At 38.6% G+C, this 17678-nt stretch overlaps 2 protein-coding genes and 1 long non-coding RNA gene across 5 annotated transcripts in view; 2 read left to right on the top strand and 1 right to left on the bottom strand.

The window, feature by feature from the left end:
* Positions 1-2087, top strand: part of LOC111326277 (uncharacterized) — a 19174-nt gene extending 17087 nt beyond the window's left edge. For both annotated transcript variants that reach the window (XM_022930238.2, XM_022930236.2), the window contains exons 3-4: positions 281-625; positions 1421-2087. In XM_022930238.2, coding sequence (XP_022785973.2) covers positions 281-625; positions 1421-1581 — 506 coding nt within the window. In that variant the 3' untranslated portion in view covers positions 1582-2087. The remainder of the gene's footprint in view (positions 1-280; positions 626-1420) is intronic.
* Positions 1739-17678, bottom strand: LOC111326296 (uncharacterized). 2 transcript variants are annotated; one of them, XM_088753445.1, is made up of 19 exons: positions 16628-17678; positions 16028-16088; positions 15784-15861; positions 15034-15137; positions 13703-13787; positions 11610-11697; positions 10909-11163; positions 10145-10314; positions 9183-9316; positions 8318-8370; positions 7319-7486; positions 6759-6819; positions 5971-6101; positions 5593-5716; positions 5399-5486; positions 5219-5307; positions 5053-5125; positions 4121-4233; positions 1739-3565 (listed from the first exon to the last, which is right to left on the bottom strand). In XM_088753445.1, exons 2-19 carry the CDS (start codon positions 16078-16080, stop codon positions 3477-3479), a joined length of 1956 nt encoding a protein of 651 aa, XP_088609571.1. In that variant the 5' UTR covers positions 16081-16088; positions 16628-17678; the 3' UTR covers positions 1739-3476. The 2 variants fall into 2 exon arrangements, with proteins under 2 accessions (XP_088609571.1, XP_022785996.2); XM_022930261.2 differs by lacking the exon at positions 16628-17678 and having other exon boundaries at positions 16028-16238.
* On the top strand, positions 11106-15514 carry LOC148742256 (uncharacterized). The gene is made up of 4 exons (XR_015998786.1): positions 11106-11335; positions 12043-12169; positions 12459-14528; positions 15063-15514. It is a non-coding gene; the product is annotated as an uncharacterized LOC148742256 (long non-coding RNA).

Here is a 17678-nt window from a genome sequence, read left to right as displayed (position 1 = left end):
TTATTTTTAAAGATTTTATGTCATGCAGATTCTTCACAAGTGCGCTTTCACCGTGACATCTGAATTGAAATATACGTCATTATGCACTGTTTATTCTACAAAAAATTCTCTCTCCATAGGTCAGGGGGGGGGAAGTTACGATTTCGCCAGGGCCCTCTGTTCATTCAAATTTCTCCACCACAGTGCGGAGCTACCTCAGGGCTCAAGGATTTACCTTGGGGCCTCGGGATTTACTTTATCATAAGCTTAAGCTAATCTGCGCATCATTTTCCCTCTAAAGGCTTATCCGCGACTGTTGGGAAAAGCATCGACCTGAGCCGTCCGATTCATCGCAAATTTTCAAAGAAAGGCGTTGAAGACATAACATGGTACAGGATCCTTCAGGGTGGCAGAAAGGAAAAAATCGTGTACTGCAGTCCATCTAGAGTCTCGTGTGTGTTGATCAATTGCACGAGATCCTGCCCGGAATATCTAACAAGGCTGAAGACAGATGGATTGTCGGTCATCCTGACAAATGTCACGCCCGATGACCACGGATTAGAATTTCAATGCGAGGTACATCCCGGAATAAACGGAATTCGTAAACCTTACATCATTCGGGTGAGAGATGTCGCCGTACCCCGAGGTTAGTACGCGAGACACTCCATCGATTCCAGGGAAGTGGTGAGGGGAGCGTCACACTGAAGTCTGCGTGGTATTTTAGGACCATAGGCTGTTTTATTATAATTATGATTTACCACTTTTTCTCACCCTGGGACCCCCTCCCCCTGCGGGGTCAGAAGGAGGGGGTTGGAGAGGGGTTCCCCGTTCCTGCTCCCTCCCTCAAAACTGCTTCCTAAAAATGTCTTAACGATTCCTGGTGAGCAGCCTATCGTTTGCGTTAGTGTTTATAAGCGGAGATAAAATTCCCTTTTGCGTAAATTGACTAAGTTTCCTGTCAATCCACTATTAAGGAAGTGATTAGAATTAGATTTTGATTAACTGCAGCTCGCTGCAATACTCCTTCCCCCCTTTCCGTATTAAATGTTGTATCACGAAAAGAAACTGCAACAATGTTCAAGTAAAGGTATGACGTATAAAATTCACATTGCAATTTAAGTGCAAAGAAATGTTAAGGCTGATTTGTATTGCGAGTTGGTCTGAAGGCCTTTTTCCTCCTCTTAACCTTAAGCTCTTGCTAAAGGGATTCCCATGTATAATAAGTAAGGCAGTTGACCGTAGTTCCGGAGTCCCTATTTTGTAAGGTTTAATACCCTAAAGACGGTATTGGTCTTGCACAGGTTCTGCCAACCCGCACAAAGTTCTTTTTAATATTCACAAACGAGCAAATAGTTGAGCTTAACCCAAACGAAACATCTATTGTTGCTTCATGGCTCGATTTTTCTTGCACTTATCGAGCTGTATAATTTCCCTTGTATAGCTGTCGACGGAACAACTTCACCTTCCATTTTAACAGCACCGCCCACCCCAGCAAACACAGGATCTTACACTGTGAGCAATAGTTGGCCAGCACCTCCGTTTCAAGTCTCTGTCATTTTGGTGATCACACATTTTATGATCTCAGTCCGTTCCATGCTGTAGAAACATCAGGAAAAATCACGGACTTACTCTGTGGAAAGTTTACTCCAGAACCTCGAATGCGCGCGCGTGATAGCATCCAAAATATATTCTCATTGCCTGAGAAAGGTAAATTTTCCCAAAGCTATGTAAAAAGTTGCAAATAGAATATAAGACTACGGAAACACAAATTGTATCTTTATTTAGGGCACGTTGCACGAAATTTGCTAATATAATGCTTTCAATTTTTTTTAAATATAGTGCAATAATATATAAAATACGCCTGTAAGGAATCCAAAAATATTTAAAAAATGTACAGTTATTTGCGACTTGAATGTAAGCATGCCTAATTCAATGAAACGCAAGCATTATGACAAATAATTTACGCAACTGTAAAGCCGATTTAAGCTGACTAATATTCAGCTTTATCAAATATTACTTCAGACTTGTGAATGTAAAATTGTCCAAGTCCCTTCAAAATCCTTATCTGTAAAAAACATTTGGAATAAATTAATAATTTTTAGCCTACAGCACTGATGTACAAATCTGGACGACGAAATAGCAAATCAACTGCATTCTATAAAATAAGTTCACCTCTTGATAAAAATGTAAATTACAACACTAATAATCTTCAAGAGGATGATTTAGCATCTCTTTTCCATAATGAATATTTAAAAATGAAGCTTTCGTCTAATTTACTTCACTTTTAGTAAAAACAACTGTTTCTTTAAGGTTGAAGGAATACTGTAAATAATCCTACAAATATACTGTTCAGGATTGAAAATAGCAATGGCCACCCGCTTCCCAATATTTGTTTCGCCTTGTTTATCACGAGGCTTGCTGAATTTAACATGCACCAACTTCATCAGACCAAAACTGGCTCATGTAAAACTTTTGACCCCTTAGCTAAACATTGGGTTTAGCGAGTTCGAACGACGAGTTTCGCCTCACTAAAACGTTTACCGTCTTGTTCTCGTTAATCAATTTTTGGAAATTCAAGTTCTTGGATCAAGGATTGACCCTTAGAAAACTGCTGAACCTTTCCGTACTTATCAGCCGAAGAACTGATTATACTTTTCATTATACTCAGCATAGGACGAATTTTACGATGTGAAGTGAAACTGAAAGACATAGTCCAATATTTAGGGTTTTTTTTTAAGGTAATAGCAAATTTTTTGTAATATTTAACAATTTTGTTTTTCGGACAAAGTTCTGTGATCTTAAACCTGGTTACTTAATGATCTCTTGGAACTTCCGGATCGTCGCGTCCCATGTAATGCTCAAGCAATTGAGACGTTAGAACGCTTTTCTATTAGGCGTCGTAAAGCAACTGCCGATCAGAAGAAAGGAAAACACCTTTAAGGGCCAATGAGAACTCAAAATAAAAACAACCAAGCCGTGATTGGTTTTAGTTGTGCATCTGATTGGTCGAGAGAGGTGCGAGTTTTCTGAACCAATCACAGAGCGAAGTAAAGGAAAACCAATGTAATTTCGAATTACTTTCCACATTCAAATGAAAACTGCTCTAATGCAGAAGAAAAAGCCAAACGAGTTTGCGTGTACGACTGGTTTCCATACCATAGCCGGGGCCTGGATCGTTCATAAAAACTCTTCAACTAAGGTGATCGAGAAGATGATATCGAAACCTAACTTTAACGAAGTAGACCCTAAACACCTGCAAATCAGAGTGACAGTGAAGCCATAGAACTTTGATTTACCTTTGTGAAAGTTTAGAGCTGATAAAGTAACTCTCACGGTGTTTCAAGATGAAAGTTAAAAAATATGATATTAAAACTATAAGTTACCGAAAGCGATATCGGAATCTCCTCTTTTGATGTAAAAAAACAAACAAACAAACAAACAAACAAAAAAAAAACAAAAAAAAAAACAAAAAAACGCCAGCCCTGCTTGGAGTGTGTTTAATAATTTGTACCCTTTTCAATGTAGATATTCGTCATATTGTAAGGATCTCTCTGTTTTAGTTCAAATATTCCATTCTTGTGTAATGCTGAAAAGTGACAAAAACAAAGTCAATAGAGAAGAGTAAAGAATGAATTAGGTTGCCAGTAATGTAAAAGAAATGTTCTGGCAGTCTGTTCGCAGCCGAGTGCCGATGCGAAGGTTAAAAAATGGCCTCGATTTGGTGCGAAAATATGCACGGATACTCATCCGCGTAAGTCAAAGAAGAAGAAGACGTTCAAGGAAAACATTTGAGGAAATTCTCAGGCTAAATGAAGGCTATTGAGTTCATCATCCCTTACATATTTCTTGCAACGCGCGGAACAAACGTTAACCAATTTACGGGAAGACGTTGGGAAGTACCACTTCAGGAATATCACCACATTTCCCCACTTTTAATTGAGGCTTTTTCAGTCACGTGATGCGTTTACACCAATTGACCGCCGACAAAACCATTTGAAAGATGTTATTCGTCTTGTCGCGAGAATGGGCCCTCATAAAGGAAGCGTACACTAGATATCGCACTTCGATGTTTGACGGAAACCACTGAGACCTTTTAAAAAAAACACGGTTGTAAGCTTAGTTCCAATGGTTCAATACTAACCGAGGAGATGATAGAAAACTCTAGCTGCAGTTTTTCGCTCTGTTGATTGTGGAGGACATAAATTCTTGAACAAAACTGGGCCGTCGCTGAGTCTCATGGCTCCGTTTACTATCCTACAAGTAGGAAAAAAAAAGAGAATAAAACAATTAATCATACAGCGTACCAGATATGTACAAAATAAATCATCAACTGTGAACAATATTTGTTGAATAACAAGCAATAAACTAGTAATTGGTTGAGTTTTGACTTTAAAATACCCCCCCCCCCCCCCAATTTGAATGTAAGAAAATGGTTAAACTTAAAAAGTGTGAAAATCAGGTCTGTTAACATTTCACCGTCACTAGCCGTCGGTAGTCACGAGATCATGTCGGATGAGATTGGACTCGGTACCATTCCCAATGGCTTTTGGTTTCACGCGGAAAGGGAGAGGCGAAGCATATAATCAATCTTGTAGAAAAGCAAGTCTTTACACATGTCTACATTAATATTTGAAAAAAGCCGACCTTGGTCAATACAAGAAAGCGAAGTAAGACAAGTTTAAGCTGTTGTGACACAGCAGTCTAACGTCTGCAGATATGCAAACATTACTGAAAGAGCCAGCCCGAAATGGTGTGTGAAAACCACACAAACCAGTAAGCCGCCATGTTATAAAAGCCTAGATCTTTATTGATAAAGTTCAATTAAATTTGATTAACTTCGGGCGAAAAAAGTACCAATCTTTCCTTTCCCCCTCTTTTGTTGCTTTTTGCATATTTCTGAGAACATTTCAACTTATTTTCGTTTTGCGTGAGGGCAGTCTTTCGTTGCAATTATCTTGTAACCTTTTGCGCGGGAAATTGGCGCGCGGCTGACCACATCTGACTGGAGTGCGCATGCCAGGTACGTTTGACGGTTGCGTTAACCAGTGTTGCTCCATAGTTTCAATATATTACCTCCAAGTTTCACTTGTCTGCTCCTCGAGGGACTGCGTGACTTCAGATTGCTCCATAAGAGTTGGAAGATCTCCTGTTCATTGAAATCAATCGAAAGCACACTGATGCAATTTTGTTTGAGGGATATTTTGAATGATTAAATAGCGCATAACTACTCTTTTCTTACCGATATCTTCCATGTATTCGTCGAAATCGGACGGCTCGTGAATGGGAGACAAAAGTCCAGTCATGGAGGAGCGAAGTAAAGAAGAGGGTCTGAAAATACAGGAAGTGAGTAAAAACTAGCGATAGGGATGGATCCTTTTCTTGATGAAAAGTAACTTCTTCAGTTAGAGATGATTCGTACCTTCGCAGTGGTGCAGTTGGTTCCATTTCTGGAGGTTCCATGTCTTGATCGGCGCCACTAGAAAATTCCCCGGTTCTTATTTTGCCATCTACAAGATTTAAGGTTCAAAAACTAACAGTGAAAAATTCCGTCTATTTGAACACTTCAAAAAGCGCGTGTCACATGATACTTTATGCAAAGAAGAGGAAACTAACTTTGCGTATCTGGCGTAAACCCAATGGTGCTAGCTTCTGAACGTTCAAGCAATCCAGATTGTTCAGCATTAGGATCATCTCGGAGAATCTCTTTTTCAGATGGGGTTTCCATGTCTCTTGGAACCTAACAGAAAAAAATGCGATATACTTAGAGTGACGTTAAGAAAAACACAAGTACACACACGCACAAACAAAACCTTTTTCGAAATTGTATCCATTCAAATTCCATAAAATTATTCATATTTTTAAACAAACATAGAGTTCTGAAAATTAAAATACTAAACCTGACTGGAAAGGACTGCACTTTACTTTACGACATAAAAGAGTGAAGATCAGTTTTTGACACCTGTTTACAACTAAATCCGCCCAGGAACCTACCTCAAAGCTTTCGGTAACGGAAGGCAACAGGCTGATCTGTTCTGAGACGTCAGACTCGCTTGAATGGTACTCTTCAGAAGTAGTGACAGCATTTCTTTTCCATAAGACAATAAAGGGGTTACTCATCAGGGCTGAAAATATAAGAAAAAAACATCCCTGGTTTCTATTGCACTCAGCGAGTAGGCTGATTGCCACGCATTCTGTCAAGCAGTCAAGCGCGGAAAATACTATATAAATATTATATATTAGATAAAGCACGGCAGGTACAATCAGAAAAATTATATCATGCAACCATAATACTGATGCGTTTTCTAGTCTATGTATGAAGAACCTAGTAGAGCGCTGTCGACTCCCTCACCTCGAGGGGATGCTAGTTAATCCCATATTTATCCCTTATCCTCTCCTTCGGTCCCTTTCCCGCTTACCAGTACTGAGACAAGTCACCCCACCTGCCTCAAAATTTAAACAAAATTGTTCATTTCAAGAAACTCAAGATCGTTACGTTTCTTAGGATAAGTGTTTTTACAAATACATATCAAATATTTCTCATGCCCTTAGCACACAGGTAGAGTGCAAGGAGAATCAGAGGGTCTCACTAGGTTTGGCCATTTCTCGTGTAACTGTTAACCCAAAATGACATAAAGGATAGGAATATTTTTATCATTCAATTTTGTTACGGCTAACGGTTAAAATTTGTCAATTTTTACGCGTTTTGGCCGTTTTATGGCTAACGGTGAACCCCTTTAAAACCCTCTTGTCACTAGAGGAGTTTGAACCTATCAACAGACCTTCTGTTACTGGCGCTATGAACAGGTCTTTTGCAGAGAGTAATGGATGCTCCTCAAGTTCCTGAAATAAGATCGGTGAATAGGCCAAAATCATCAACGCTGTCTATTCTAGAAAGTCGCCATACTCTGTTCCTCCCAGAGGGATTATTGGAACTGTTTAGGTATTTTAAACAGTTTAAGTGGTAAGTGAGTTACAAAAGACACGGCACTTAATTGTTGCGAGAGCTAAGCGAGATAAATATGTGTGCATTATCAGGGCTGGCGGGATGAAAACTCACATTACGTTGGTGAGGGTTGGGGGAGAGAAGGGCAGGAGGTGGAACTCTGCCGTTCAGGCCCCTCATAGTGGAACTAGAACATCATTGTTTGTTTAAACTGATTGTGATAGGATGGGCAGTATAGTAAGTCCGGAAAATAAACTAAGTTTTTCAACTGATCATTCACAGACAAAATAATTTGGATATATCAACAAAGTTGAAATGGTAAATTGGCCACCGTAACAATTACAAAAGCTGACGTTTCGAGCGTTCGCCCTTCGTCGGACAAAGTTTACTTCTTACTCGTTCACACAAGGTTTCTCTTCCACCGGTAGCCACGTTATGTCTGATCACATCTTGGTCAATCTGCGTGCTGCGGTCCACCACCAGTCTCCTCCTTTTCCTGGGTGGGGAGGGAGTAGCGGTCTCGATAGGAACCCTAGGGGTAACTAATCCCCTGGCAACAGGATCCTGATAAGAAATTCCTAGGGTTAAAATTCCGAACTTGTTGTTTAAACATAGTCAGTTAGAGTCCACGTTATGGGTAGGGAGGAAGCAGTCTCGATAGGCACCCCAGGGGTAACTAAAAAATTCCCCTGGCGACAGGATCCTGTTAAAAAAATTCCTGGGTTAGACTGAATTCCGAACTTGTTGCTTAAACATAGTTGAACTTCACATTACGGACACTCACAGAGGTTCTGTGTTACTGAAGCGGTTACATTCTTTGGGAATTTATACTACAGATTCATGTAAGTCGAGGGCCATACATCCGTTTTTGCGTCTGTTTGTGAAAGTTTCGATAGAAATTGTCTTGTTCTTACAACCTAAGGTATCTGGGTAAAAGCACTTTTTGGCAAAACTGTCATCTCACTGACATCACGTAAACTGCTTTTCATACCCCTGGGCTTGTACAACGTCATAAGGGGTTTTAGAGGGGCTTATAAACGAAGGAGCTTCTATCCTTGGGGGCTTGTAACTGAAAGAGAAAATGCTGTTTGAAATGTTGGAAGGGGAGCTTCTATCGAGGGGAGGGGGAAACTTATAATCAGATTTAGTTTTGTTTACAGGTAGATTGGCCTATAAAGGTTAGACTAATAACTTGGGAGGGTGGTTTACAGTATCGCGACTATTACGATCTCTTACATTTGTCAAACAAGTTTTACATTTTTCACTTTAAGTTGCCTGCTTGCGTTAGGGAACCAGATTGAGACCAGGAGATCTTCATTGCATCCAATATTTGGTGTTTTTATTCATCCACTATTGAAAGATATGTAAAACCTATGGCATTCCATTGACGCTTACCTCGTAAGGCTCTGATATAGTCGTGGGAGCCAGCTCCAGTTCACTGTCAGATCCTGTTGACAAATACATCATATTATCAGGTGAAAAGTTCTCTTGAAGCACCAATCATTAGGGGTGAGATAATGTTTTATTTTCCTTGGTGTGATCAAAAAACATATTCATCCGCTTATTATTGATGTCATAGTCTCAACAAATAATGACCATTCCTTCCTTCGCTCTTTAACTCCCAAAAGTGATTAACGGGTAACTTCTCCCAAAAACATCGATATATTACCCGACAAATAGGTACAAAGAATACTCAAACTTATCAGTTCGAAGCAAGAGATTATTAAGTCTATAATCTCTTAGTTAGAAGTCACTATCTTAATCTAATACCAAAGTAACTTATTTACAACGAAATGTGCAGCAATTAGAGGGGAGAATCAACAATGAGAACATCGTCCCTTTTAATGTTTTGACGCAAGCCAGCAAACTTGGTTCGTTTAGTCGAACTTGAGACTCATTGGTAAACTCTTGAGGAGAGCAAAAAAATGACGCAAAGAAAAACTGTCAGTTCAATGCGTTTTCGAAATGCCGAGGCACATTTCAGAACCAATTTCGTAAGGTGTCAAAAATTTAACACATAGAATGGACAAAACAAGTTAAACAGAAAAGAACAATTTTTTCCTACTTGTAAGAACCCTGCTCTGGGAATTTTTCACAAAAAGCCTTCACTCCCGTCCAGCATCGTCCAAAACGGTTTCCAAATCGATTAACAATGTCAATTGTGAATTAGTCCCTTAGATTGACAAATAGGCCTCACCTTCTCGTTTACTCCCAAAATTCCCGTGAGACCATTTTTGTTTACGAAAAGCACTGTTCTTACCGTCAAGTGCTGGGAATAATTGTCCTGTCTCTTGATTCACAATAAGCACCTCGGCTGCGGACGGCTCATCATCTAACGGATCTCCAGTGGGGGGAGGGGAGGGGGGAGGGGAGCGAAGAGGGGGTGTTGGAGGTCTGATGGAAGAGAAAACAGAGAGTTGATCATTTGCTTGCAACAAGCCTCAAGAATTAAAAAATAGTGTTTTGCGGTCATATGTCTTTTTCAAATTCTTCTTCTGTGGAATCTAAGTAATTGTTGTACTAAAATGTTAATAATCGAGAATTGCGACGGCATTAAATCTGGAATAGACCTGCGTCTTATCCTTGCTTTGAAAAACAAGGCACACTTTGCGTGGTTATGCGTTCTAAGGCCACAAGAAAATCCGCACTTTGCTCGTTCAACGTGGAGTCTTTCCATGAATTCATTCATAAACTGACGTCAGGGCAGAAAAAGAGAGATGGTTTAAACGTATAAAGCTATTTTGTCTCTTCCCTTTTTTGTGTTACAACTTACATCCCAGCAAGTTCCCTGACAAGCCGCCTATTTCTATTCCTACATGTATATAGAAAAGAGAAGCATACGATAGTCTTTGCAAAGGCTAAGGTGCGGCCTTCCGATTCAGAGTCTGATGCAATATGCTACAATGAGTGGCTAGAGAACTTAGCACGCCTCCCTTTATTAGATGGTCGCAAACCCTCCACTCAACATAATAAACAGAAATCTTATCTGTTAAACAGAAATCTTATGAGTTACTTGAAATCCTCCCCCCTCCCCAAACCATATCAAGACTTTTTCCGCTCATTGTAGCCTCCTGGGGTATGATAAGAGTCGAAATGCTATTCAGCTTTAGACTACAAGAGACTCTTATCACTGATTCAACATTTCATCCTTTCTAAAAGGAGTCGTTGATGGCAAAAAAGGAGACTATCAGATGAAACAAACCATGCTAACGTTTCACTTACTTCTCCCTTGGTTGCTGATCTTTCGGCTCTTTATCCCTTGGCTGCGGTGAACGATCCTTTTTTTCGCTCTTCTTTTCACCTTCTTTAGGAGGTTCCTGGGACGAAAGTACCTCAATGGTGTAAATGTCTGGCAAAGGTTCTTCCCCGGTTATGTCGATTTCGTCTGGAATCTGTTTAAATTACAAGTAGGAAAGCTTTGTGGCACAGATTGGATAAAGTTAAACCTGTACTCGAGCTAAGTGGCCTATCCATATGGAATCATTGCCGTTCCATAATATGGAGCGACTGGGTGTGTTACTTGTCCCTTTGAATACCCTTATTGTACCCCCTTCCCCCCAACCCACGCACGTTGGCGTTTGACGTGCATGGCCTACATGTAAATCTCAATGGGTTGATTGGTTTTTACGGCGAACGATAAAAGTTTGGCCATTTTACAGCTATCAGGAACTTCTTTCCGCTACGTTTACAATAAAAATATTGATGGTTAACTTATTTTCAGAGCTACCGGTTAGAATTTGTCAATTATCCAAAAACGTCTAGGTTTTTCTTTTCTTTTTTTTGCCGTTTTACGGCTAACGTTTCACCCCATTGATACCCTCCTTCAAGCGTGGCACCAACAATGTTTTGAAATCTAACTCTGAATGTTCTGTTTGAGTAAGCTACATGTACCATCAGTTCGAAACCACATTTGAAACAATTTGTGTATCCAAAAGGTAGGCAAAATAAAATTAATTTGTCTAAAGCCGTGGGAATATTATACTTACCTTAATCATTTCATCCATCCGCACCCGAACGTTATCAACTTCTTCTATCTTGTTACTGCCTTCCCTTGCTGCAATTGGGCTTTGTTCATTATCTGATCCCGACGAAGGCCTCCACTCTGGAAGCCACCCAGGGCTTCCGAGTTGCACGGGAGTTCCAGGTAGACTGGGAGGACTGGGACTGACCCGTCTGACAGGTAAGGGAGGCGTTACTGAAGGCGACGGGTGGCCGTCTCCATTTATAACAAAATAACCTTCCTGTGAAAAGAATATTTATAACAGCACGTAGCACCAATGACTTAAAACCTATATGCAGTTGGATTTAAGAATGGATTTGTCCTCCAAAAAAGTGTTATTTGATTCAGGAAGCGTCTATGTCGCATGCTGCAAACGAACTTTACGACAAATATAGACTCTGCAGGGAGGCAAAGTAAGTCTAGAAACTGTTTTCGCGTTCTCTTATCAAATGTTTGGTTATACATAAACTCTTTACCCCCTCACATCAGTACGCATATTCTCCATACAATTCTCTACATATTCCCTATGGTGCTGACAAGGAGAATTTGTTTAACAATCAAGTCAGAGCTTCTTTACTTAATTGGTGATAATTTCCTTTATTCTCCTGACCATAATGTTTGATTCAAGGGTTGTATTTTAAGGAGAAATTAGATGTTAGTCAGTCTCATGGGTTAAGTATTTCTTACCAATCCTATCAGTGCTACAGAATGTACTTCAAGGTCCAAGCGGAATGATTCACTTGTGAAATCGAAGGTGTCTGTTATAACCTCCTCTCTGGTGATAAATTTTAAAGTCAGTCTTTTTTTTTCATTACTAATTTTGTAAAGGATTTCATGAAATAAATGTGTAGTTCAAATTGAACTTCCTAGAACTTAATTGTTGTAAATGTGAACAGTTAAATTACAGCATTGGTAAGTCTGTAAGAGCATATTCTAAAGAAATCAGCAATGTGATTCCATAAACAAGAAATCCATTTGGAAAATGTTTTGTATCCTATAAGCTGTACTATGTCCATACAGAGCACAATTGAAAGCATATGGGGTGCCATGTAGGATACAAATAAATTTTATTTGTCCAGCAAATCTTGATGAAAATTAAAATAAACAACGATCTTTGCAGGTGATCTGCAATTTAAACAATTGCAGAAAAGGAGCTTGGAAAGATCTTGGCCTTGACAGAAGTGAAACCCATGCCTTACAGATACTAGTTGGGCACTACTTCTAAGAGAGATGCAGAAACACACACTGTGAGTGATGGTAAATCTTAAAAGTTTTTTTTTTATCCTGTAAAGGAATCTGATTACAATTTTTAGTTTTTAAATCTTTAATTTTCATTTGATCTCCGGCTGAAAATTAAGTAAAGCCCTGGCTCTCACAGGTGAGCAGCAATTTTAGCAATTACGAAAAGAATTATCCTATAAAAAGTCAGGCTCTGACAGGATACAGGTTAAAAAAGTAACAGATTACCAGTGACCTTGAGTGGAGAAGTACATAAATTTTGAAACAAGTTAACAGTCTTTTTTCCTTGCATTTTAGGGGTTCCTGAACGTATACTAGCATGGATACTATAGTTAATACAAACAATACAAGGATACTTGATTCTTTTGTTGTTTAGCTGCTGGTCTATACTGAAACATTTTCTGCACTGAGGAGCAGAGAGGGAACAATGGTGAAAATATTTTCTCCACCTCTGGTTTAGAAATACCGCAGCCATCAGATATGAAGAGCAGAATTACCATGGAAAATATCATGATGACTTCAGCATGGAAAGAGTGTGTAATTCTGTAAACCCCACTCAAGTGGGGTTCATGCATATGTATGAGCTCTGTTACCTAGTAACGCATGACGTATTTTAATACGTCACGTTTCACTGGGAGTCTTTGATGGAAGCTGTGGTAAAACCAGTTTGGATGCAATCAGAGAAACTAAGGATAGATTGAGAAATTTGAAGCGAACTACGTTAAATCTGGAAAGCTTTGTTTGCTAAGTGGCAGCATGTTACAGTTCAACGAGCAGTTTAGTAAATGGTTTTGATCCTTGAAACTCATAAAGATTTCGTCCATGAAAGATTATGCAAATTCACGCCTGAAATGAAAGCGAACCGTAATTTGAGCTTTTTGTTTACAAAAAGTGCTATTTAGAACTAAAAGTCAGTCTTCCTAAAGTAAAGACATTGTTTATCGAAGGGAAATTTATGTAGGTAAGGGGTGCTTATTTACAGGTCTTTTTTATTTCGATATCTTGTACCGTTTGTCTTGATTTAGAGCACAATTCCATTTTGTTCTTGTAGCCGAACATAAAGAAATGAACTAAATGTTTAATCCGTGATCTCTCGTGGATGAAAGACGCAGTGATTCCACTCCGCATTCCAGCCGTCAAAGGACATGATTGCGAAATTATCATTCACTTCTTTAACAGTGCACGCACACCAAACCCCTTCATCATCGACTGCTTCAGCTTTGAAGCCAACAGTTTTTGGAAGCGATATCTCATTTTTCGTTAACTGTGCCTTATGCTTAGGCGATCACAACAGGTTTGCGATTGAGAACACCGGTCAACTTGTTTTGATGAATCTGCAATCAGTCACTAGGATACTAAGTGGTGTCCAGTATCTCTCGGTAATTCTAGCGCCTTGTTGCGCATGTGTCAATTAAAACCGGAATACTTAATGAATTACACACTTTGTCCGTGTTGAAGTCGTAATGAATGTGAACCACACACCGTAATACCATGAATAAATTGCAAATTTCCTTTAAAAGTACATTTGGTGGTTCATTTACCTTAACATTGGATTAATCATATCAATTTCACTGGTTCTCATAGCCAAGGCATTTGTTAATGTCTTCCACATCTGTGTCACTTCAGCTGCAAAAGATAATAATCATAGATTGGCCTGAATCATCAGAACATCTCCAAAAGTATTTAAATGAAATTTAGTCTCCACTTTTATACCCTCTAATTTGAGATGTACGATGCATTGAGGCGACTTTCCCTCGAGTCATTTAATTTTACTAAAATTGTATAGAGACAATGTATACATGAAGTTCATATATTTTGAACTGCGGTATTAAATATGTATGATGCACGATCCACACAGTAGAGAGCGCTATTTATGCAATAGCAAAAATCAGACCTGGAAAAAATCAGGCCTGTACAGGATTCGAACCACTGACCTCTGCAATACTAGTGCAGCGCTCTACCAATTGAGCAAACAAGCCAACTGGGAACAGGCCATTAAGTTAATTCGCTATTGCATAAATAGCCCTCTCTACTGCGAGGATCGTGCATCATACGCAAAATTGTATAGTTCTAAAAAGTATCTTTATCCATTCTTAATATCCTGTTCATGGCAATTCAGTGGCTGTGCGGTGATGTGGGGTTTTAAGTGTTGACAGTTAATAAGGAATACAAATATTATACATTCAAGGAGAATTTGGGAATCACCTAGCAATATATAATACTAAAATATGAAACTTCCCCATCAGTTGATATTTCAGGGTATGATAGCTTCGTTCTTTGGGAAATAAGCATGATGCTTTTTCAAAGAAAATCAGTTGGTTGGGAAAAGTGAATAGTTGAATTAAAGAGGAAATTCAGCAAATGAAGGTAAGTTGACATTAAATTTTCACACGAGAATAGTTCTCACACAAGGTCACAATTTTGATGATATAAAACAAGAGCAAAGATTCATGCTGGTGGAAAAAAAACATCTTCTGAAGTTGACCTCTGTTTCATGGGAATCCTTTCTTCTGTTTTAATAAAGGGTAACATGTGGTGGCCCAGAGGGCTCAAACACCAAAAAAAATGCAAATAATGAAATAAACAAAAATAAAAACAGACCACTTAAATATCAGGTGAAAGATTGTGCCAAGGCTAAGGTTGCAAATTTGAGCTCAGGTGATGTTTTAATGGCCTCACAACCCTTTCATATTGTACGTTAATGTTTAATTTTATCCCTGGCCATTTCAATCACTGATTAATTTCTAATTTGAATCAAGAACACCTGAGTATGATATATCCCTTTCAAAAAGAGGAACTGTCTCAATTTTTGTAAAAATTAAGCATAAAAAAATAACAATAAAACATTAACACATATACTGACTATACTTACTCCAGACAACTTTGGTCTGCTCTCTGTAGATGCGCACTACACCAATCATCAAATGAGACGACAATCGAAGAGCAAATGGCACCACAGGACTCACTATATCATGACTAGATAGAAAAAAAAAACTTTTTTTTTTTGGTCATTCCAGGTTGACCATTACATAGAAATAAATATTGCAGTAACATTAATGCAGATATCAAGTTAGCAAAGTATTACACAGCAGGCCAACACAATCATGTAATTCAGGATGATCTTAAAATATTCATGACTTCTAGCACCTGCTAAAGTTCTTCTGTCACAGTGACAAATTTTGTCTGTCAGTGAAAGCCCCAAACTAGTACATTAACCTTTTGACCCCTAAGAGTGACTTGAGCATGTAATGTCTTCTACAATTTCACCCTAATATCACCCCAATATCACAGACTCAGGTCACAAGAATAAACGAAATAAGCACCAACTAAACATGTTCCTGATTAATAAACAATTTCTCCTTGTGAACACAAAAGGAAATGTATAGAGAACAGTATGGGGAATTTGCCTACTAATGTAAATGTGTTCAGGGTGAATGCCTGAATGTACTACCCACTGATATAATGTGATTCTTTTGCTTCATCGGTGTTATGATTGGGAAAAGTGTTGGTTAACTAGCACTCATAGTTTATAAAGAGAACCCAGGGCAATTTTTTTTAACCCAAACAAATAGGGGATAATGAACACCAAGTAGAATACTACATGTTGACATTGAAGACATACCACGCTCTTGTTATATCAACTCTTCGAAATTCTCGATTAGCCATTCCTTTCTTCGATTCACCATAAGTTGCAGCCAGCCTTAAGTAAAGGAAGAGAGAATCATAATTCTTATACCCGCCTTGTCTTCCCTCAATGTTGTATACTCTTACAAGCTGCAACTTTGAAACTCTTTCATTACTTCATTGATGAGGCAAAGCCAATTGGATGCAAATATATCGTCTTAAAATACCATTCATAGTCTTACCAAATCAGTCCAAGTCTTCCTTTACGCGATAAAAGTTCAACTGAATAGTACATCACTGATCCTGTAGACGAGATTAAGGTATTATCGAGAGCGTCATTTCTAATGTTCGCGAAACTTCTTTTCAAGCACTTTTCAAACTACGTCTCTATCATTTCTACAAGATACGACATTCCCAAGGTTATCATTAAAAGGATAATTTCATCCTTAAGCGATGAGAGGCCATGAAAGGCAGTTTTTAGCAAACGTGTACTTACAAATCGTCTAGTACTTGCTAAAGGTATTTCGAGTTTACAATAGCAGAGTTACATCAACACAGCTTCATTAACTTTAGCTCGCATTGGAGGTTATCTTTCTCGTTTTCAGAAGGCTACAGTTTAGAACTACAGCCCCCAAAAAATCATCGAAAAGAGGGACATTAGCGATATTCTTTTGAACTATCAAATACTGATAAAAATAATAGAAAAAATATTTAAAAACGACGAGTAAACGGCAACTGCAGATCATGTTTCGGTCAGAGAAGGAAATTTTACATCATCTTAACCGAAAATCTACGTAAAATTCAGCACAATGTTGCTGCATTTGTCACTTACGGATATTTACCTCTTTCATCTCAAGCTATTTTGTTTTAAAATGATCTTCTCTTAAGAGAAACAGTGGTTTCTCGCTAAATTATGTGTTAGATCGTTTGTTCGACTTTACGCACTCTGCAACCAATGCCATTCATTCACTCAAATTCGACCAATCAGAACACCTGATATATTAGTATTCGCGCCCACATTCTGCGCGAATGAATAAGAGGAGCAGTGGCTCAAGATAATTATCTTTAGAAAGGCATAATAAAACCAAAACAAATTGAGTCGAGGAAAGGCAGGGATGCCAGGAAAAGGTTAGTTCATGCTTCATAATATCTTTGTTTATATTTCTAGCCAATTTAATCAAGCGTTATTTTTAGGACGCTTATTTACGGTACCTTTCCGACGCTTAGATCAATCTCTGAACGAGTTTTGAGTTTCATTAAAATGCAAGATTTGTGTGTAACTCACCTTTTTTTGTTGCACTGTTTTACACGACCTCGCGTGAAAAGGAAATAAGATATTTTAAATAATATTTATAATAATAAGATATTAGAGGCAAAAACCAAAACTCTGGATATTTAACTGTTAAGAATGTCGCAAGATGGCATTCTCGAATAAGATTCTGGAAGTTTTTTGGGTTGAATTCGGTTAAAGATACATAATAGTAAAGGCGATGTATTCGTAAACTTCCAAAAACAAAGAACTCGCAAACTTTCAACATAAACAAAAGCAGTCAATATCCTCAGCGCTTAGCTATGGTAGGTGAGGCATCTTGCAAATTGGAACCATGGTAACGCAAAATATCAACAATCCTCCCGCGCGAACTTTCTGATTCAGGTCATCTCAATAAACAGAGTAAGATCAGTAAATATCACAAAGAAGGTTGCGATGATAGTAATAGTGGTGAATTACAATACAGAGCGCTTTTCAATGAAGTGTCCTAAAACCAAAACCAAAGTAATCACAGCTTCCAATTAGAAAAAAAAGGAAACTATCTTCAGCCAATGAGAGCTCAATGTAAAACAAACTAAACTGCCTACAACGCGGGAAAACGCAAGAGACCAAGTGGGGTTTGG

This window comes from Stylophora pistillata, chromosome 1 (genome assembly GCF_964205215.1).
Source record: "Stylophora pistillata chromosome 1, jaStyPist1.2, whole genome shotgun sequence".
Taxonomy (NCBI): domain Eukaryota; kingdom Metazoa; phylum Cnidaria; class Anthozoa; order Scleractinia; family Pocilloporidae; genus Stylophora; species Stylophora pistillata.
Note: the sequence above shows the minus strand (reverse complement) of the source record. Positions and strands in the feature narration are given on the sequence as shown.